The 23,200-nt window shown below is 43.3% G+C and overlaps 2 protein-coding genes across 2 annotated transcripts in view; one reads left to right on the forward strand and one right to left on the reverse strand.

The window, feature by feature from the left end:
* The first annotated feature begins 3,850 nt into the window (after positions 1-3,850).
* On the forward strand, positions 3,851-6,588 carry LOC142566162 (RING finger protein 145-like). Its single transcript, XM_075677005.1, has 3 exons — positions 3,851-4,049; positions 4,433-4,600; positions 4,671-6,588. Exons 2-3 carry the CDS (start codon positions 4,441-4,443, stop codon positions 6,293-6,295), a joined length of 1,785 nt encoding a protein of 594 aa, XP_075533120.1. The 5' UTR covers positions 3,851-4,049; positions 4,433-4,440; the 3' UTR covers positions 6,296-6,588.
* Positions 6,589-12,440: 5,852 nt separating this feature from the next.
* Grx3 (Glutaredoxin 3) overlaps positions 12,441-23,200 on the reverse strand; it is a 33,348-nt gene continuing 22,588 nt past the window's right edge. The window contains exons 8-10 of the mRNA XM_075677374.1: positions 18,857-18,967; positions 15,254-15,386; positions 12,441-12,535 (exon numbers count right to left, since the gene is read on the reverse strand). Of these exons, the coding sequence (XP_075533489.1) occupies positions 12,491-12,535; positions 15,254-15,386; positions 18,857-18,967 (289 nt within the window). The 3' untranslated portion in view covers positions 12,441-12,490. The remainder of the gene's footprint in view (positions 12,536-15,253; positions 15,387-18,856; positions 18,968-23,200) is intronic.

A 23,200-nucleotide genomic window follows, 5' to 3' on the forward strand; every position in this document is an offset into this window, starting at 1 on the left:
AACACACTGTGAATAGCATCGGAGAGATCGTATCTCCCTGCCTGACGCCTTTCTTTATTGGGATTTTGTTGCTTTCTTTATGGAGGACTACGGTGGCTGTGGAGCCGCTATAGATGTCTTTCAGTATTTTTACATACGGCTCGTCTACACCCTGATTCCGCAGTGCCTCCATGACTGCTGAAGTTTCTACTGAATCAAACGCTTTCTCGTAATCAATGAAAGCTATATATAAAGGTTGGTTATATTCCGCACATTTTTCTATCACCTGATTGATAGTGTGAATATGGTCTATTGTTGAGTGACCTTTACGGAATCCTGCCTGGTCCTTTGGTTGACGGAAGTCTAAGGTGTTCCTGATTCTATTTGCAATTACCTTAGTAAATACTTTGTAGGCAATGGACAGTAAACTGATCGGTCTATAATTTTTCAAGTCTTTGGCGTCCCCTTTCTTATGGATTAGGATTATGTTAGCGTTTTTCCAAGATTCCGGTACGCTCGAAGTCATGAGGCATTGCATATACAGGGTGGCCAGTTTCTCTAGAACAATCTGCCCACCATCCTTCAACAAATCTGCTGTTACCTGAATCTCCCCAGCTGCCTTCCCCCTTTGCTCAGGCTTTCTTTACTTCTTCCGGTGTTACCTGTGGGATTTCAAATTCCTCTAGACTATTCTCTCTTCCATTATCGTCGTGGGTGCCACTGGTACTGTATACATCTCTATAGAAATCCTCAGCCACTTGAACTATCTCATCCATATTAGTAATGATATTGCCTGCTTTGTCTCTTAACGCGTACATCTGATTCTTGCCAATTCCTAGTTTCTTCTTCACTGCTTTTAGGCTTCCTCCGTTCCTGAGAGCATGTTCGATTCTATCCATATTATGCTTCCTTATGTCAGCTGTCTTACGCTTGTTGATTAACTTCGAGAGTTCTGCCAGTTCTATTCTAGCTGTAGGGTTAGAGGCTTTCATACACTGGCGTTTCTTGATCAGATCTTTCGTCTTCTGCGAAAGCTTACTGGTATCCTGTCTAACGGGGTTACCACCGACTTCTATTGCACACTCCTTAATGATGCCCACAAAATTGTCGTTCATTGCTTCAACACTAAGGTCCTCTTCCTGAGTCAAAGCCGAATACCTGTTCTGTAGCTTGATCTGGAATTCCTCTATTTTCCCTCTTACCGCTAACTCATTGATCGGCTTCTTATGTACCAGTTTCTTCCGTTCCCTCCTCAGGTCTAGGCTAATTCGAGTTCTTACCATCCTATGGTCACTGCAGCGCACCTTGCTGAGCACGTCCACATCTTGTATGATGCCAGGGTTAGCGCAGAGTATGAAGTCTATTTCATTTCTAGTTTCGCCGTTCGGGCTCCTCCACGTCCACTTTCGGCTATCTCACTTGCTGAAGAAGGTATTCATTATCCGCATATTATTCTGTTCCGCAAACTCTACTAATAACTCTCCCCTGCTATTCCTAGTGCCTATGCCATATTCCCCCACTGCCTTGTCTCCAGCCTGCTTCCTGCCTACTTTGGCATTGAAGTCGCCCATCAGTATACTGTATTTTGTTTTGACTTTACCCATCGCCGATTCCACGTCTTCATAGAAGCTTTCGACTTCCTGGTCATCATGACTGGATGTAGGGGTGCAGACCTGTACCACCTTCATTTTGTACCTCTTATTAAGTTTCACAACAAGACCTGCCACCCTTTCGTTAATGCTATAGAATTCCTGTATGTTACCAGCTATGTTCTTATTAATCAGGAATCCGACTCCTAGTTCTCGTCTCTCCGCTAAGCCCCGGTAGCACAGGACGTGCCCGCTTTTTAGCACTGTATATGCTTCTTTTGGTCTCCTAACTTCACTGAGCCCTATTATATCCCATTTACTGCCCTCTAATTCCTCCAATAGCACTGCTAGACTCGCCTCACTAGATAACATTCTAGCGTTAAATGTTGCCATGTTCATATTCCAATGGCGGCCTGTCCAAGGGCTGCAGCGGTGGCATAGAGGTAGAACACCCGCCTCGCGTGCAAGAGGTCCGTGGTTCGAATCCCGGTGCCGCGCAATTTTCCACCGGACTAAAAAAAAAATCCGCGTGTTGATAAAATTGCATAAACAGGCCTGGTGTGTGGCGTGATCCCGGTGACCAGAACCAGTAACGCACTCCCTCACCAGAGCAGGATTGGCCAACCTGGTGCAGTACTTGGCCACAACCTCCTATATGAACACAGCATATATACTCATTCATGAATACACTCACTCATATTCATTTCACAGTGTGAGTAAGGGATGAAGGGCATGTGCAGATGTGAGTATGAGCATAAGTGATTGTGAGTGCATGTGGGTATATTAGAGTGTGAACATCAATGAGTACCTGTTACTGTGAGTAGACATGAGTACGAATGACAGTGAATATCTGCGACTGTGAGTGGGTGCTAGCATGACAGCAAATAAATGGTGGTGGTAGTGACTGGCCATGAGTGTGAATGCAAGCGAGTGCCAGTTAGTGCGACTGGGCATGAGTCTGAACACGAGTGAGTAACCTTTAGTTTGATTGAATGCAAGTACGAAAATGAGTGTGAACGAATGCAAATATGAACATTAGTGTGAATATAAGTGCCAGTAACGTGAGTGGAAGCGAGTGAATGCTGATTAGTCTTGAAAAAAAAATATTGGTGGGTGATCTAGTGTACACTTATTCTGCTGACCCATGATGGCTTGTCACAAATGGACTATGGTCCTCACTTCTCTGGCTGAATAAATTAGCTAACTAGTCTGCGGATTTGTTTAAGCTGCACACTTGAAAAAACATGTTTACACAAACGTGAATGATGAAGACATACACAGGCACCGAGTATAGACAGTGCCTGTGTATGGTCCTCATACACAGTGCCATACACGTTAAACAGAATGCACATGCACAGTGCCTGTGTATGTTGTCATTCATGTTTGTGCCAATATGTTTTCTTAAGTGCAGTGTTTAACCAAATCATGTATTACCAAGTAGTCCATCAGTACCTGTCAAGCTACTTCCCAGCTTTTTACCATCAGTCACATCTCTTTGGGTTTATATTTCTACAGGCAATAGACATTGTGCATGAAGTTTGGCCATATATACATGCAGCATCATTCAGTAGACCGTATCTCTAAAAAAGGACCAATAAGCCTGTTCTTGGTGCATAATCGTGGCAATGGCTGCTGTGCCAATGAAATCTAAATTTATTAAATTTGTCGTCTGTAAACTGGTTCCTGCGTTGTCAACCACTGATTTGAAGCAACTATACTGCATGTCATGACTCTCTAGAGTGGCCAAAAGTGCATAATGGTCCTAGGAAGTATATTATATATAAGCACACAGTGACATATCTAAGATAATTTTCTTTACTATATTGTAGTGACAGAGAAATTGCCTATCATTTACCCTTAGTTTTTAAGGCAAGTACGTAGGCATGGACTGTTAAGACATTGCTAATTGGTCATGTGTAGTAAGATTGACACAATCACTTAGTATTAACTCGAAACGGCCACCCCTTCTTATTTATTTATATATCTTTTTTTTGGGCCCCTAGTTCAGTGCCTTTACCAGACGTGTGCAACAGAGGATCAAGTGTTTGCGGAAGTACTAGCAGGTACTAGCACGATTTACACGCGCAATGCTTAACATCAAGCATTAAGATAGAACCTAGCAGCTTATTAAGATACACAACGTCCCGTTTAAAACGGTGACTTCGTTCGTTTGGGGTGAATGGCGCATCATTCACAATCCTGGATGCAACAGGGGCAACACCGCAACATCGATCGACACGTGGACGAATCGGTTATCATTTGCTGTGGCGTAGTTCGATGCACTGCCGCTGCGGGGTGCTCGTTTTGTGTTTACCATCTTGGTGGGTCAGCGATGTGAGGTGTGCGAGTGAACATGTTGCGTTTGCTGGAATATTGTGGCCGTTGGTTGATACAGACGTGAATACGGCAGTTTACAGTTCTGCCTAGTTGGCGGTAAAGAACCTGGTATTACATGACTTCTGCCCTGGCGAACTGAATCAGGTGCGTATAGAACGGATGAGTGAAACGGCAACATGTTTCTATTTGAACGCATGACAGCGGTTTCACACTGTGCTCGCAGGCGCGTTGCGTTAAGAAGTATTGAGAGGCTGCAATTTCTGTTAAAATAGTAGCAGATGTTGCATAGATCACTGGTGACGTATTGGTGAGCACACTACTGCGCTGCAGAACGACTGGCTACAAAATGTGTGTCGCATATGGGTGTGTGCCCTGTGTGATACGGCGATTAGCGCCTTGAGGGCTTTTTTTCTTCTTGTTTACGAAATGACCGAACCTGTAAGAAATATCCGCGGTCTGTAGAGCTCACGTGCGGACTTCGAGTGGCTCGCGATGTTACACAGGAAGTAAACATCTTGTCCATGCAGGTTTCAGGATGAGGCCATCTAGAGCCCAAGTGGAAGCAGCCGTTGGCATAATCATGCGGGTGCCGGGCTTGTTTATTATTGACTACTGGTGGCAGCATGACCGAAATAAGTCGGTGCCGCAGTCCATGTCGCTTCCTGGAGTCCTGAACGCAGTGCTGACCAACCTAGGTAACTACTTGGACTTGGTTACTTGAGAGCGACGCTAACTTACGCAAGCATTTTTTTAAATTTCTTTCAGTTCTTGTCCACGGCTTCCTTTTGCTGTTGCTGCCCATTCCACGGGTGCGCTCTCTCTACACCAACTTTGTGAGCGCGCTGCTGCTGCTCAGCTCTCATCTCCTGTCAAAGTACTACATCCAGATGGAGACAAGTCTGTCGCGACATTTGGATGTTGATGAAAGCTTTGCCCGAAGGCAGCTGACTGCCTTTCTGGCCCACATTGTGCTGGCCTGCATGGTGTTCGCGCTGCTAGAAAGCCGTTCACGGCCCATGCTTCCCATCTTGTCCTGTTATACCCTTCCTGTTCTGGCTCGTGTGCTGGACTTTCCCCCAGAGTCGCTTGAAGTCCTCCATAATTTTGGCAATGCACTGATGTGTGTCAGTGTTGCGTGTTATCTATATAGTCAGGTGCCATCATTGATCAGCTTCTTGAAAGACACTTACCTGGACACACTGCTGCTGACCATGCGCTTTGGCTGGATTGGTCTGATGACACTATTTTGGAACAAGCTATTTGTGCCAACCCATTTTCTTGTGTTTTGGCTGATTGAGTTCTGTGTAAAGTTGGCAGAAAGTTACCCTACTTGGGAGAGCCCATGGTATCTGCTAGCTTTAAGCTCTGCTAGCAATGTCTGCTCCAGTCCTGTGACTTTGGTTGCCTCATCAGTAACAGTCTCCTATTTGGCTTACTTCACACTGTCGGGAACCAAGGCATTTTTGCATGGGAGCTTTACTTTTCTGAATGACAATCCACTGCACAGCGGCTGGACAGAGGGCATCACCATGCTCTTACTGGCCCTGCAGACTGGCCTTACTGAAATCAAGATGCCCAGCCGAGTGGCAGTACTGCTCATCATTTTGTTCATTGTCATGTCATCTATGCTTCAGTCAGTGCTGGAGATTACAGAGCCAGTGGTGTTGGCTTTGAGTGCATCACAGAGTCGGCAGGTTGGACGACATGTTCGGACCTTGGGCATGTGCACCTTTCTTGTTGCTTTCCCATTGCATATCACTTGGCGATTGTCTACTCTCTTCCCCATTGATTTTTGGATGATGATTGTTCTCTCCTCTTGCATCCTCACCTCTGTACAGGTAGTGGGTCTGCTAGTCATCTATGGTTTGTTTGTGTATGATGCATGGCGCACGGAACCTTGGGAGGCTTTGGATGATGTCATCTATGTAGCTCGAGCAGTGACAAAAATTCTGGAGTTTTTGGTAGCTCTATTTGTTGTAGGAATGGGTTTCTGGGAATCCACAACAGGCAAGTGGAATTGGGCTAATGCATCCATCCTGCTCGTCCACTGCTACTTCAACGTGTGGCAGCGCATGCAAGCTGGTTGGAAGAGTTTCCTTCTGCGCCGTGAGGCTGTGCGGAAGACTGAGTCTCTTCCTGAGGCAACACCAGAGCAGCTCTTGTTGCACAACGATGTCTGCTCCATCTGCTACTCCGAGATGCGATCAGCTTGCATCACGAAGTGCCAGCATTTCTTTCATCGAACATGTCTTCGCAAGTGGCTGTACATACAAGACAAGTGCCCCCTGTGTCATGCTCACGTCTCTTTGGAAAACGGAGAGCTTGGGCTTGTGAGTGATCCTGAACCACCTGCGGCACCAAATGAGACCAATCATACAGATGCCTCCTGAAGCAACTATGCCAACTATTCCACTTGTGCCATGCGCAGATAAACGTTCCATTTTGTTCCCACTTGTGCCCCTTGTTTTATAGAAGTGGTGCTACTGGGAGCTGCTTCTTGGGGACCCCTTGTAACAGTGAGAAAATGTGATGCCCGTCTATGGCCATAGTGCCCTCCACAGCTCACATCACTTCCGGGAACACAACTCTTCCATTGTTACTTCAACTCTTGTAAATACTCTTTACTTGCTCTTTGATGTGTACAGCGATAGTGTTCTGAATGAATAAAAAAGATGTAATCTAACTGCTGCTGTTTGTGCCATCAGTCTTATACAATTTTTTCATTTAGTAGGTATGTTCTTTGCACTTCCAAGCCACTAAGCTGGCGTGCTTAATCCCTCAAAACATTACTATAAACTCACCTCATTATTAGTAATGACCCCTTTTGTGGTTCGTGATGAGCCCGCTATGTCTGGTACTTCTTTTTGGTGCCATTTGTGTTTTATGATGCGAGGCAACAGAATGGAGCTGTAGTAGCTCTATGCTTGGGTAATAAATGATGTCGTGTGTACAGGCAAGTGCCACAAACACGATACACAGTCTTACCTCAAACTAACATGGATATAGGTTTCAAATTATCATATTTAGCAAAATGATGAGCAAAATGAGAACCAGATGAAAGCAAAAGCCAACGTTTCGACAAGTGGACTTGTCTTTTTCAAGGCGACATATGCTCTCCTCGGCACAGTATCCTAAAAGGGCGAGAGGGCAAGGCAGGCAGGCAGGTGAGGCGACTGCCGAAGGTGTGTTAGCAGCAAGGGTGCAGAATTGAAAAGAAGGATGTAGTACTCGATGTCGAAGAAGGAAAGTGTGGTACCACCGTGTGTCAGCCAGTTGACGTGTCAACGTAGGTTCCTCCTTTCGTGGAAGTGGCCTGGACGATGGGGGAAAGTGGGGGGGTGGATTATCTGCTCCGCTGGAGGGCAGTGAACTTCCGTCTCTCTGAAGAAGAGAATAAAAGTAGCAGCAGAAAATGGTGCTCGTGGAAAAAAAAAAAAGGAAAGAAAGGGGAGGTGGGGAGGTTGGAGTATTAGCAACCCTAAACTAAGCAATATATTCGCTATGCTAAATTTCAAACTATAAGCAATAGCACTTATCTTTAACTGGGCTGCCTTTTTTTTTGTTATTGGGTTGTCAGTAATAATCCAACCTCCCCACCAACTCTTCATTAATTCCTTTGTTTTGTTTACTCTTTTATTTATTTTCCATGAGTGCCATTTTATTTTCTGCCGCTATTTTTATTCTCTCTTTCAGAAAGACGAAAGTTTACTAACCTCCAGCGGAGCAGATAATCGCCCCTTTCCCTCATCGTCCAGGCCACTTCTACGAAAAGAGGAACCTACAACGACATGTCAATTGGCTGACACGCGGCGCTACCACACTTGCTCTTTCAACATTGAGTAGCACATCCTTGTTTTCAGTTCTACATCCTCGGTTGTCGCCTCGTCCACCCGCCTTACCCTCTTTCCCCTTTAGAAGAACCTTACCTATATATACTGCGCTAAGAAAAGCATGTTGCCTTGCAAAGGACAAGTCCACTTGTCGAAACGTTGGCGCCTGCTTTCATCTTGTTCTCATTTTGCTCATCGTTTTGAATTTCCGTCTCCCACATTCCCCGTGCTTTACCTGTGTATAGCAAAGTAATTCTAAAATTTGATTGTCCATGCTTTATTTTGATTAGTATTCTACTGTAACGAAACTAAACATGTTATATCCAATGCAGCATTGATCATATGATAGCAAAGCAGATTTTTGTGCACATGGCTCAATATGGGTATTTTGGTACCAGAATTGTCAAGTGCTTGACAAGAACATCTTGAAATTGCGCATTCTGGATGCATGTTTTGCAAGCAGCTTGGTTTGGCTGGCTCGCAGCCATCGAGACAGTGTGCAGATCCTGTCACACCAATCTTACAGTTGCGTATTAACAATGGTGCAAAGGGTGTGTTTGTAACGAAGTGTTCAAGTGTTACATATCAGCACGGCAAGCCGCTAAAGCCACAAAAAGCTGACAAAATACCCTTTGCAGGCATGTCAGAGATATCACGTCTTTCTTTTACATAGATCCGATCATAATTTCTTTTTCTCGCCAACATGAGTGCATACGCTTATAATAAATAACGACAATGAAGCTATTTTCTTGCTGGATGAGACTTTGTTATGGCGAGGTTTGACTATTCTCTTTATGCTACGGATCGATTTAGGCGTATTGGTGAGCAGTAAAATCACACTATATAGCCAGAACCATAGTGCAGGGGGGCTATTCTGTAAGAGTCCACCTAGTGGACTGTCCACTTCGGCCGCTGCTGATTGGCTAGGGCCGCCCGTCTCCTCCTCTCCCATACAGCTGCATCCAATCAGCAGTGGCCGAAATAGACAGCCCACTAGGTGGACTCTTACAGAATAGCCCACCAGGAACAGCAAAATGTCAGGATGACACTATTAGCAGCATGCAACGGAAAATTTGGACTGATGTAGGTTGCGATTCTCTTCAAGTGAAGCTGTAATGTGGAAGCAGTACCCAGACAGAAGCCACAAATAGTGATGTGTGGACAGGTTCCCACTAGTGCTCCAGAAACTTCCCTTGAAAGGGTCACGTGAGATTCAATTCACTGCCAGCTCTCTTTCAGAAGCACTGCAGCTATGGGACGCTTGTTGATAACTATTTTCACTGAAGCAAACTGTCACACTCCCTTTTGAGTTGAGCTCTATTACACTAATGAAACATTCCTGCTTGAAAGAACAGCTTCGTTTGATGTGATGAAACATGGTTATTTGAAAGCATCACTACTAAGCCCTGTCAGTAACAGAAGTAGTACAAATCAAAGGTAAGTCAACACGTTGAGGCACATCAGAGAATGTTGCTTTTTCTCATACATCCCTGCAAAGGACAGAAGACTAGACCTAATGACATGGCGTTCTAGCCGCCTCTGCAGAGATTTAAAAGGGAGGAACATTTAAAAAAAGATCTGGTGCAGTTAATGCTAGACAGCCTTGTGTAGAAATCCCCTATTTGCACTGTACCACACAACAGAACGGTGTTGTTGGCTACACAAGAGGTGCTGGCAAGCAGTTCAACTTTCTGTTCCAGAAAACCAAAATATTTCTGGACAAAGGTCAATTTTTTTAGTTTGCTCAATGCAAGATGCCTATTGCAAGATGCCCAATATATCATTTGTGCTGCACCATTTTTTCACACCTTTTCATGGGCTTAAGTTGAATTCTAAAGCAAAAAACCCACCAAATACTCTCATACTCTTTGCAAAAAACACCATCAACTTAAGAGTTAAAGCATTGATATCAAGAGAAATTGGTGGTTGTGTGAATTTTATGCTATGGTGCTCTGCTGAGCACAAGTTCGCAAGTTGGATTCCTGGCAGCTACAGCCTTATTTTTGTGGAACCAAAATGCAACAATGCTGGTGCACTCAGATTTAAGTGCATGTTACAGAACCTCAGGGCCGATATAATGTAAAACTATTCCAATCTGTTTTTATTCCAAATTGGCCATTAGCTCCTCTCCTTGATATTGACCTATGGCTTGGCTCTGCCCATACGGGCATGGCACCCACCCATATGGGGTGGACCCGAAGCATACTGACCTATCACGAAGGGCTAATGGCTGATCTGGTATAAAAACAGATTGGAATAGTTTTAAGTTATACTGGCCCAGGTAGTCAAAATATGGAATCCTCCACAATGTCATCTCTCTGAGCCTCAGTGTCGCCTTAGGATGTCAAACCTACATGAGTCGATCAGCATTAACATCCCTGGCTAAGCAAGGCACTGAAACACACAAAATTCATCAAACATGCTCTTTATTTTTGGACTTGAATAGAACTTGAGCATGTGGCCTGGTGGAGCATTTACCAGTGAAGACACTTATTTGTTGATTTGATAGAGTGGACAAGTTCAAACACAAAAACATTTTACGAAAACAGTCTCTCTTTTGTTTTACTTTATTTTCAGTGAAGCGGACTGCCTAACCCCAATGCCAAGAATAATTCAGTCTTCCACTAGGTGCTAGCAAATGCGAAAATCTCAGCTGCTGCAATAGTTGCATGCGAAACACTAATACAAAGTTCGTATTTGCAGAAATCACAGCTGCAAGAAATGCAGTGCAACAGGCATTATTAACACAAATGCGTTGCCAGAATTCTTATGGCGAGATTCAAAGAGGTGCCCACAGAGGATAAGGATCAAAGATGCAATGTCTTGCCTTGCACTTGAAGAATAAAAGGGTACCAGGTTTCCAAATTGTAGAAAAGTAAAGGTGTTAGGGCACCCACAAGGATGCCACAGCGTCTAATGCAAGTACCAAGGGATGTTTGCGTTTAGCGTACCAATAGCATAAGCATCGGATATTAAAAAACAAAATGCTCGAACCAATGCGCATGGCCTTTGCTGAACACATCTGTCTCATAGTGGCGAATAGGCGTGGCATTTGCTGCAAAAGGATATGCATGTACACACTGCTCAATGTATCAAGCTTATCACGTAGTAAGAAAGTTTGCCTACATAAAGAAAATGCCAACTGCACTGCCAAAGAATCCATTGTTCTAGATGAACTTTGCTGCCTGCTGAAGTGCCTGAACTATGTGCACATTTTTTTTTTCAATATCGGTTATCTGTCACCCATGCTATCTTTCTCGTGTCTGTCCTGCGGCAGATAGGTGTAACAAAGCGGGGCAGCTCCTCAGAAAAATAAAAGCAGTAATGCTACACAGTGAATTTCCATTTTTGCAGCAGCAGTAGTACAATGAGTGCACCAATTTTATTGGTTTTATCGTTCTACTTCCCAAGGCTGCAGAGTAGGCTTCAAGCATTGGATGGCTTTGGGTTGACTTTGACCACTTCGCAGCTACTAAAAGCAAAAGCGAGTTTTTGCATTCAACTCCATCAGAATGCAGTTGCCACAGCCACGAATTGAACTCAAGATTTTGTGCTCTACAGCAGAACACCATAGCCAGCGAGTCAAAGCAGCAGGTATTAGCCACTAATTGAGTCACTCTGACACCTTGGTATTCAGCTGAAAATATTTGCTGCACCGAAACAATGAATCGTACCTGTCACGGCAGAGGCATTCAAGAGTGAAGGAGCAGCATCCCAGAACAACACTTGCGAGTCTGCCAATCTGAGCTTCTTAATAATATTTGGGGTTTTACGTGCCAAAACCACTTTCTGATTATGAGGCACGCCGTAGTGGAGGACTCCGGAAATTTTGACCACCTGGGGTTCTTTCACGTGCACCTAAATCTGAGCAAACGGGTGTTTTCGCATTTTGCCCCCATCGAAATGCGGCCGCCATGGCCGGGATTCGATTCCGCGACCTCGTGCTCAGCAGCCCAACACCATAGCCACTGAGCAACCACGGCGGGTAATCTGAGGTTCTTGTTGGTGAGTGTCGGACCACAAGGTCACTCGAAATGTGGTTTGCATCAGCGACTTAGCCATAATTCTTCTTTTTTCCCAGCAGAGGGTTGTCGAGGGAAGCAAATGTGCATCTGGCATTTAGGGGGAAAGGGACTGCATAAGGTGGCAACATTAACAATTAAATAGTTAGTTTATTCGGACAATCACTAGTGTTACCATGCAGCTGAGTGCAACAATACAACAAATACTAAGTGCTGGTTTTTGGAATAAACCTATTTCAAGGTGAGTTTCACAATGCCACTGCTGCTGCAAAGCATGCTGGTAGTAGTCCCGAGTGGCAAGATGCATGATGTCTTTGCACCATGATAAATCTGTTTAGACTTCGAGATCAAAAGGCAGAAAGGGAAGAATAAAGGGATTCTGCAATAGGTGTGGGGTTCAGGAGATGTAACCCCCCTTCGCCCCACCGGCTTCACCAAAAATTTCACTGGAAAAATCCACAATCAATGGCATTGTCCTTGGCATTCTTCTCAATGTTGCCTTGAACCCAAGTACAGTGCGAAAGTGACAAGGACTACAGTAATCGTGGCGCCTACAGGGTCACTGTGCATGTACTCTGCACGTGGCAAATCTGTCTATTTTGTTGTGAAAGCATCCCTGAAATCTACAAGCCATATGTTCATAGAACATATCTGCAAAAGAATAAGCAAACACACCGACCAGGTAAGCACAAATGTAGTTTATTCACGTGAAAGAGCATGAGGTGTTGGGTAGTCATGGATTTAGAGCAGCTCCAAGCTCACCACTCTCTTCCAGTTCCTGCAACACACACACAACATTTTATCAGTCTTCACACATTGCAAGTAACCCTCCTTCCTTTGGCATTAACATATGTCCCCATGTATAAAACACAATTTTATGCTAGATGCCTGGTAGCATGGAAGCTCAGACTGAATACATGAAATGAGTATGCAACCCTTGTGGCACTTCACTAATGCCTATGTGTGGAATTCACAGCCACAATGCACACAATTAGGGATACTGTAAGATCTCAAGTGCAACTCCTGCAGCACTCTTGGTATTCCATAGCTCTAGAGAACGAAAATGAATATCCTTAATATTTATGCCATCTGAACACTTACAGAAATTGCACTGCACAACCATAAAGCAGCTGCAATTATATGCAAAATGGCCTGCAAGTGCAGTATAAATCTCTAAATACAATATTCTCATAAATGCAAGTTGAGGAAACCTGCCTTTTGAGTTCAAAATGGCATCATAGTAACAGGCCAAGCCTCAACATTTAGTGACACTGCGACTACTGTTTTCCTGCAGGCTTTAGTATTTTAATCTTGTTGCAGCACAATAAAATACTTAATTTACCACCACCACCACCACCTTATTGGTGCAGCAAAGTAAGCAATACACTTGCCATCAGATGTCGCTTGTGCAGATAACTTCGAGAAAGATTTGCTCAGTACAACTGAATTTTGACTATGCCCGAGTTTTTTTTTTTTTTTCCGCATTGCTAGTATTTATTATGCTGCTTTCAATTTGTCTTTTTATTTTCTTTCTATATGCTGCAAGGACAGTTGTTCAAATCGTCGTTGTTGAATTATATGTGTGTGCATATATAAGTGGAATCTCAGTGATACGGATTCAGCTGATATGAATTTCGCTGTGATATGAATGTTTCAAATTCCCCAGCCAAAGTAGATTGTGGATAATGTAAAGAAATTTGGATGATCCGTACACATTTATCACTCTGGTGTGGCTGATACGAACACACGAGCAGCGAGCAGCCAACGGCACTGCAGGCAGGAGGCTAGACGGGTAGGGATTTGGTTGTGGTCGTGGATATGCACGGGCTCATAAGCAATCAGTCCTCCCCCGCTGACGGTATTCCTCTTCTTGGCATGCTTACAATAGCAGCGGGCGAGGTGCTGCTCCGAACGAACAGAACATTTCACCACCTCTACGCCTGTTCGTCCTCCCTGACCCCTCCCATGTTTTATTTCCCATATAAAGTCTAACGGCGATAAAATTGTCGCCGAGCACCCTATGCTGTATGTGTGAGTGTGAGCCAGTGAATGCGGCTCATTCTTGGGTGCGCCATCGAGAAAGTGCGCTTTCTCTAGTTGCGCGCAAGGCACGGGGCAACGGCGAGGGAGAGGGGTTCTTCTCCAGTGGCTGCTGCTTACGAAGCGGCTGTGCGGGCCTCATCTTCAAAGTGATCAGCGATGTTTGCAGAGTGCACGTAGTGCTGGTAGCTTCATATGCGCTGTGCTTTCGACGTTTCATTCGCGTTGAAGCGTGAGATGCACGGAGATCAATTTGCTCGCTGCTGGTGCCATGATTACTCACTCCACCGTGGGCGTCAAGCGATTAGTTAGTAAGCGAATGTTTACAAGTTTATATGGCCGATAAAACTACTATTCTTACTTCGTATAGCTATCTACTTATTTGCTATTGCAATCGGTGCTTCGCTTTTCGGGCGAAACTGCGACTATTCTCGTTTCTCGGTGATACGAATTTTCGGGTGATACGAATATTTTCGCCCCCCCCCCCCCTTGAGATTCATATCACCGAGATTCCACTCTGTTAAAAATTAAATTATGGGGTTTTACATGCCAAAACCACTTTCTGATTATGAGGCACGCCATAGTGGAGGACTCCGGAAATTTCGACCACCTGTGGTTCTTTAACGTGCACCTAAATCTAAGCACACAGGTGTTTTCGCATTTCGCCCCCATCGAAATGCGACCGCCATGGCCGGGATTTGATCCCGCGACCTCGTGCTCAGCAGCCCAACACCATAGCCACTGAGCAACCACGGCGGGTTTCCACTCTGTCTGTCTGTCTGTGTGTGTGCGCATGCGTGTGTATGTGTGTGTGTGTGCACATGCGCGTGTGTGCGTGCGTGCTGCCCATTCCTTCACACTTTTTCTTTTATATTGATCACCCACTGCAGATATATTAAAAAAATTTTTTTAATTATTTCTTCGGACTGTTCAGCGCCTATTCCATGACTTCCTCATCTCTTGTCCATGTCTGTGTAGCACTGTTTACCCAAGATGATGCACAACTGAGTGCCAATATGGCCTTTGAGTCTAGAAGAACTGGCAATATTTTCGTTTTGCGACGTCACCAGCATGGTCACCAACCATCTCGCTGGTGCTCCGCGAAACCGAAACTAACGAATCCTAGTTGATACAGTAGCCACCAATGAGAATTCGGTGTGTACATTGACTGTACTTTCGTCTATCTGTAGCGACTGTATATACCTATACGCCCTATACACAGCTGCTTCTTGCACTATAGTCACATGAAATTGAAGGTACCTATCTCCAAAAATGACAATCCAAGAATTCGGCACACCTTTTCTGGCCACTCGAGGAATAAAGTCACTTATTTTTGAACAAACCCAATATTTAAAAACTCCCGATTGCCCATCTACATGGAACGTACAAAAATGTACAAAACTGCAAGCAAAATCGTACCATATAAAATGAGGTTCAAAGTGACTGCTGTGCATACCTTGATTATGTCGAGGCCACCAATAAGTGTTCCCTTGACATACACCTGTGGGTATGTTGGCCAGTTGGAGTACTGCTTGAGACCCTGTCGCACATCTTCATCTGTCAGAATGTCAAAGCTGTCAAAGGTGACTCTGGAATTAGGTGTAATTAGCATGTTAGATGGCTGGATGTAAGCATTGCTTTGATGCATAAGATAAGCCTTTAACACTAAAGAAAAACAGTAAATCAGTTGAGACTGATTACTGCATTAGAAAATGAAGATTAACTCTTTAATTACAGCGCCTACTGAAGTCGACCAATTTGATTGACAGTTTTTCTTACACAGTTCAACTTTTCAGTTGGAATCCTTTTGCTAGCAACATCATGCACCATCTGAAATGAAGACTGAACTATTACCTATTAGTCAGAGTTAACAGTTTTTGGCAGACTGGGCAGTATGGAAAAATAAAGTTTCAACTGACAATATCGTCGAAACTAGCCTTCAATGCTCCTAGCACTTCTTCAACAAAACACTGAAAAATTTGCAATTTGGTCGACTCGGCAACATAATCTTTAAATGACAGCAGCAGTGAGGACACGGAAGCTTCTCTCGGGTTGACAATCTTCCAATCCGACGTATAGGCTGTTTTAACAATGTCGAAAACAATGGTAGATGCTCATCATGAGTGCGCATTATTTTGATAATTGTGTTCGGCTAATATCAAGTGCGAACTAATTTTACCCTTCATGTGTTGCTTTTATCCATCAGCATTATGACAGCGTGAACGCAAATTACTACAAGCAACCCTTCCCATCGTGTGGGATTTTCACTCTAAGAAGAGCATACAGTCAATTTTGGACAGATCTTTGACTGCAGCTTGTCCAGCTAACTAATAAATCTCTTAAATTTTGAACACTGCCTGTGCAAGTTCCCTTATTAATTACTGCACAATATTATGCAACACTTCAAGTTACTGTAGAGCACTGTACAAGAACTGAAAAAGTGTACGGAGGCTCCAGAGCCAGCTGAATGAACACTAGACCATTTTGCTTGCGCAGAAAACCTGAGCGAACACAATAATCAAGTATGAGGAAGCTTTGGCATGCTTTCCTGACTCGTCGACCATTGCTTCGCGAGTGTAAAGAATGCAGTAAAAAACAAACCAGGAGCCTGATGCAATGAGTAAAGGTGAATGCTCCCTGCACAATAGGAACTTACCATTTTCACATTTGCAAAGCTAGTGCTTTCCTGCATAGCATAGGCATCACTATATCTTCATCTTCATATAATTCATATAATTTATTCATATAATATAATTATTTGTTCCGTATAATTTATTTTGTTCCATAATTTGAGTTACAAAAGTTGGGAACTAGGAACCAGGTGCATACTTTGTATATTTCAGATGTTTTTTTTTTTTTTTACTCTCAGCACTTATACTAAAAATAGTGAATTATTACCTTCATTTGTATTCTTTGAGGTGCTCCTTTGAAGTTTCACATAAGAATTCTACAAAATTGTCTGAGAAATTATTAGTCTTATACATCCATTCAAAGCACCAGTGATCAGGCTACAATTTTGTGTATCGCAGTATACACTGCGACTACTATGTCTTGAAATAAAATATTAAAACATAAAAGCACTGAAAATGAGCACATTTCTACCGGTAACAAGAGAGAGAAAGTTTAACCTTTTTAATGTCGCACCGGAACTCCAGCAGTGGTGTCCCAGTGTAACGTCACAGACTTTGAAGTATTTTCTCTTATTTGGGTCATTCTGGCTGAATAAAGGTTTCTTAAACTTGCTACGTTCAATCTTTCATGCTTTCAGAGCACAATGTAGTCTACATATACCGAAAAAGTTAAACAAGGCCTAAGCAGACGCCGTCAAAATCTATGTCATAGCAAGCTGGTGTGGGAACTTCAAGGCAGCATTGTGACCTGTCTTTCGTTTTAGCATTTCTGCTGGCTTACCAACCTCTTTTCATGGTTAAGAGTGGCTTTGGGGCATTTTAGAAGCGTAATTTGCTAACACAGCAGAATTTATTTTTCATTTTAGTTTCCCTTCACAATAAGACTGATGCCATGAAACCCGGCAAAGACACGTGCCCGAAACGGACCTTGAAACACTTTTTGAACATAGTAAGAATATGATGCCGATCTGTTAACAAGGCTCCTGTGGACATGCAAGCTAAATATTATTATACTGCATACAGCAGGGAATCTACATTTCGTGTCAAAAGTGATGAAAAATTGCTTGTTCTCTCCAGCACAATGTCGTCGTGTTTTAGGCCATTTTGAAGCGAAGTTATAGGTTGTCAAACGTAAGTCATAAAAAATGGCCACCTTGATACTTTCCTAGTATAAAGGTGAGTGTTTTTTATGACTAAGTTTGACAACCTATAATTTCCCTTAGAAATGGCCTAAAACCATGACGTACAGTTTATGACACACTATGAACATTCAGAATCGATTTCGTGTGCTGTACTCTACCATGGAAGTTGCTGTTAATTAGCTAATCGGACGCTAAACAAAGAACATACTGTGTTGGATATTATAAGAAATATTTACATTACGAAAAAAATAAGTGCATTTTTGATATTGGCTGGCAAGAGTATACAAACTGTGCAAATTGAAATTGTTTTAAAAAATAATAAAGTTACTTTAGGTGCCCTGCCCCCGTTAAATAAATGAGAAATATATGTCTGCAATCTCAAAACGACAGAAATACAATTTCACATTTGCTGCACATTGCTGCATCTGCTGCGCGTGGCTTCAGAGATGAAAAGCGTAGCGTAGATATTGCAGCCACTGTGGGGTGCTTTCATGAGCTGTGTCGCCGCCGAGAGGTCCAACCTTTTGGGCGGGGCCAGTGGGGTCACTGCTCCCTTGCGCCCCATTTCTGTCTCCCCAGTGTAGCTTCGAATGCAGTAGTGGAAATGAACGGAAAAAGAGAGCTGCTTATCGGTCTAATAACTGCTTCTAATTTCGCTTGTATAGAAGGATTTGAAAAATTTTTGAGGCAGGAGATTCTTGAGGCGACGTAATTTCTGTGATGTCATTCTATGATTAGTTAGAAAAGTGTTTCCGGGACCCTTTAAGGGACACAGTGTTGACTTCGATTAAGTTCACGCAACCCTGTCGACTATTTACTTGACAGCCGCTGATGCTGCTGTGGAGTAGTGCCCATTTCACTGTTCAGTCAAAAGACTACTGGTTCGAAGGCCTTTTATATGCCCATGTGATGCCAGTACAAACGAGCCAACAACAATTCTCAAGGGATGGGAAAATCATAGTAGTTCGCGTTACGTTGATATAGGCCAGCATGAGATTCATGGTTAAATCAATTCTGACCTTGAATTAAATTAACAGAGAACATTGTAAAACAAAAACTGATACTGTGTTGTAACTTTTTTTTTAAATAGTTAGTCTGCACCACAACACCACACAACTTTTGCAGGTGCTATGGTCATAGTCAAATGTATTACCTATGTGAAAAGAAAGGGAAAAAAAGTCAGCCTTTCATTTAGTATACATAGACTGCGTACAGTATCCATGTGGATTATTTCTAGTAAAACATGACTGAAAATAATGTGCAAGCCAAAGATAAAGACTGCCATACTTGTGTTTCTTGAACATCTCCATCAAAGTTCGGCTGAAACCACATCGAGGTGCGTCAGGTGAACCTTTCATGAAGACCATCACGGGTGCCTTATTGATGAGCTTCTGCAATCTGAAGTAGTGGTCAGGAATCTCACTCATGCTAGTGGCACTACAGAATTTTAGGCCACAAAGCAACTATGAGAAAAGAAACGGCAATTTCTATGACATCATTTAATCAAACAAATACTGACTTTTTTACAGATATCCAGAGGGACCAATGACTTTCAATCCAAAGCTAATATAGCTCCATCCTTGATTTTAGAAAATAATGTGGCAAAAAGGTAGTCACTGTAAAGCTGCCTTACTATATATATAAAAAAAAAATGTTGCAGGCATGTGTACCACATACATCAAAGCACTAAGTTATGCATACATAACAGTGGATCATATGAAAACGAAACAATGCTCAGAAAATGGCAGGAACTACATTTATTTAAACAGAGACCCATGGACACACACAAAAGGAACACTATCTGTACTTCTTCATAATGATACTCAACTTCACAGAAGATACAAAGTCAAGGGTGGGACTGCCCAATGTCATTTTGGAGGAATTCTTGGAGCAAGTAAAACTGCCTTTTGGAGCAGTTTGGAGTAGACAAAAAAGAAATTAAATTGTGAGGTTTTACATGCCGAAACCAAAATCTGATCATGAGGCACACCATAGTGGGGGACTCCGTAAATTTGGACCTCCTGTAGTTCTTTAACGTGCACCTAAATATAAGTACACAGGTGTTTTTGCATTTTCCCCCCATCGAAATGCGGCTGCCATGGCGGGGATTCGATCCCGCCGCGACCTCGTGCTTAGCAGCCCAACACCATAGTCACTAAGCAACCACGGTGGGTTTGGAGCAGACAAAATTGCATTCTGGAGCAATTTAGAGCAGATAAAATTTCATTTTGAAGCAGTTTGGAGCAGGCCAATCTGAATTTTGGCGGAACAATGGAATATGGCCATGCACTTCGAAACCATGACGGAACACGGTATAAACAAGAGTGCTTTGGTGTTGCGTTGCTAAGCACAAATTCATTGGATCAAATTCCGGTCACAGCGTCTGCATTTCTACAGGGGCGAAATGCAAAAACACCCGTGTACATAGATTTAGGCACACGTTAAAGAACCCCACGTGGTCAAAATTTATCCCGAGTCCCCTACTACGGCGTGCCTTACAATGAGATTGTGGTTTTGGCACGTAAAACCCCGTAATTTATTTTTTAACCAACAGAAGCGGCTGTGCTGCAACAGTCTTAAGCTCAATTTTGAAACGGATTACCCTGATATTGAAACCGTCTAATGCATGCAAATTTTGGTAATAGTGCCTGTAGATCTTTTTATTAGTAGCAGCAATCACAAAAAGTTGACAATCACTTTAGCATACGCTGAAGAGGATGAAGGTGAAAGCCTGTGCACTCATGAGACATTCAGTAAATTACTTGACATTCTTATTCAAATGCGTTATTTTCTATTACTTGTTTTCTCCCACCAAAGGTTGTGGGTTTGAGTGTGTTAATTAACTCTACCTTAATTAACTTCAGCCTAGTTAACACCAAAGGTTGTGGGTTCGAGTCCCACCAAAGGTCATGGATTAAAGTGCCTTAATTAACTATATCTTAATTAACTGTGCCTTAAATGACTTCATCTTAATTAAGACCAAAGGTCGAGGGTTCGACCCCAAATTTTGGTACCATTACGATGGATGATCAAATTTTCTACCCATGAGACATCTAAGGTTTAGGCTTTAAATACGTGCATTCTGCAATAATGAGTCCGAAATCTTGAAAAGTAGCCCAAGACATCTTTTATATATGCATTTTTCTTTAATGCCTGGAAATTCACGTCACTAACAGACCGCACTGAGAAGCCACAGTAATGAAGTACTGTGGTTTGTTGAAAGCCTACATAACAGAAATAGTTTCGGCTTGCCGCAAGCCAATCAGAATATGGGATGGTAGAAGCATGCTTTATAGATATTGCGTACTAGAATACGGAAGAGTGGGTCGAGTGGAGGCATGGCGCATGCTTTCCTGTAAAGCCAGAAAGATCAGTTGCACTATGATCGAACTACATATATATTCATGCGCCGACGCTTATGATGATGGTGAATAATGTTCAAATTATGCAGCCAATCAACGCGGTAACATAATTTCTGGGTCTCCTTATGTCACTGCAGACCCAGAGAGCCGCAATTGACCCTGGGCTGGCACAAAGTAAAACTATTCCACTCAGTGTTTATTCCAAATCCACCATAGCTCTTTGTGATTGGTCAAAATGGCTCAGGCCTTGCCCATGCGGGTACAAAAACAGATCGGAATAGTTTTACATTATACCTGCCCTGGGGACAGAGACCCCCGTCCGCTGAACCCACTGCAGCACGTGCCTCCCTAATATCTAGTTCGCTTGCAGAGCCCTTACCGCTCAGCCTACTCAACCATATTCAAGTCATATCACCCCCTTGATTCTAGTACACTCTAAATACAGTCACCCTGGCCGTTCCGACAGCAGCAACAACAGCCGGGAGCAGCCGCGCATGTGCCAGCCACTTGCCAGAAGAGGCAAAAAGTCCACTGTTAAAAGCGTGAAAATTACGAGAAATTGTGCGGGAGGCACCATCGTACAGTGTGTGGTTGAAAGAAGCAGATGAAAGGCCGTGAAAGCGAAGAGAGTGCGAGGAGTAAAGCGAAGGAGGATGGTACGGTGAAGATGATAAGAAAAACATAGTGCCCTGCAAAACGGGCTGTGCAGCGATGATGGCTATGAGATGGCACTAGAGTAGCGCACGTCGCCTGAACGGAAACAGAACGCTGCATAAGCGGAGGTCTGTTAGCAGCAACGGCTGCAGTGAATCGCGCCCACGTGTCACGATTGGCGAAGCAGTTGCGCTGCACTTCGCTCCGTTTGCAACATGCTGCACGAGACAGATTGTCCGCGCCAGCCAATATATTGCAAAATAAAAACACGTATACAGCTGCATCAAATTTTGCATTAGGGAATATCGTAATCGGCGGTGAATTTCTTCGAAGGACAAACATCACAGGTTGGTGGCTAGGAAGTGCACTACCTATTACAATATGGCCCCATGTGCATTACTTATCGTGTCGCCTGAGCAGTACTGCTCAAAAGTAGATTTTTTTATTAAAGCAAGTAGCTTTAAATGTGCTAGAACTCCTCCAGAAAGAGCTTTGGAACAAAGTGACATGTCCAGTTAGCAAAGGTAGTAGAACTTACAAATGTGAGTGAACACATGTCATATCACTTCGCTGAGTTGGGAAATTATCTCACCTAAAAAGTTCTGGCAAGGCATAGAGGGCATGGAAGAACCATATAACTTCGACCTCAGTGTGCAGGAGTGGGAGTGCCCAGTCATTTAGGAGCAATTTTTGGAGCAGACAAAATTTCATTTTGGAGCAGCTTGGAGCAGACAAAATTTTATTTTGAAGTGGTTTGGAGCAGGCTAATCTGAATTTTGGTGGAATAATGGAATATGTCATATGGCAGTGCACTTCGAAGCCACGACAAACCCAGAATAAACCAAAACGGGCACTGTACTACAACTGTTTCAAGCAATGTCTTAAGCTGAATTTTGAAGCAGATTACCTTGATACTGAAACTGTCTAGTGCATGCAAATTTTGGTAATAGTACCTGTAAACTTTTAATTAGTGGTAGCAATCACAAAGGACATGCATTCTGCCATAGTGAGTCCAAAATTTCGAGAAGTAGCTCAAGATATTTTTTATAAATACATTTTTCTTTAATGTCTCGACAGTGTGAGTGAAGTGCCCGGGGAATGCGCTTCACCAACATACCGTACGAAGAAGCCAGAGTTATGGACTACTGTGGTTTATTGAAAACCGTTTCGACATAAAAAAATTTCGCCTTGCCGCAAACTGATCAGAACGCGGGGAAGTAGAAGCCCGCTTTGTAGCTATCCCGTACTACTAGAATATGAAAGGGTGGGTAGAGCGGCAGCATGGTGCATGCTTTTCTATAAATCCAAAACCATCGGTGGCACTACGATCAAACTATATATTCCCGAACCAACGCTCAGAATGATAGCAGAAAATGTTCTTAAATTATGCAGTCCAATCGACACGATAACATCATTTCTGGGTCCCCATATGTCACCACAGACCCATAGAGCCACAATCGACCCTGAACTGGTATGACGCAAAACTATACCAATCTGTTTTTAGCCCTATGTTATAGATCAAATTGGCTCAGGCCTTGCCCACATGGGCAGAAACACAGATTGGAATATATTTACGCTATAATAGTCCTGGGGACACAGATGCTCACCCGCTGAA

This window comes from Dermacentor variabilis, unplaced genomic scaffold (genome assembly GCF_050947875.1).
Source record: "Dermacentor variabilis isolate Ectoservices unplaced genomic scaffold, ASM5094787v1 scaffold_12, whole genome shotgun sequence".
Taxonomy (NCBI): domain Eukaryota; kingdom Metazoa; phylum Arthropoda; class Arachnida; order Ixodida; family Ixodidae; genus Dermacentor; species Dermacentor variabilis.

Excerpts from the sequence above, each read along its gene's own strand:
- LOC142566162 (XM_075677005.1), top strand. The coding sequence starts at position 4,441 with ATGAGGCCATCTAGAGCCCAAGTGGAAGCAGCCGTTGGCATAATCATG. Across the intron at positions 4,601-4,670 it reads CGCAGTGCTGACCAACCTAG|TTCTTGTCCACGGCTTCCTT; the intron begins GTAACTACTTGG and ends AATTTCTTTCAG.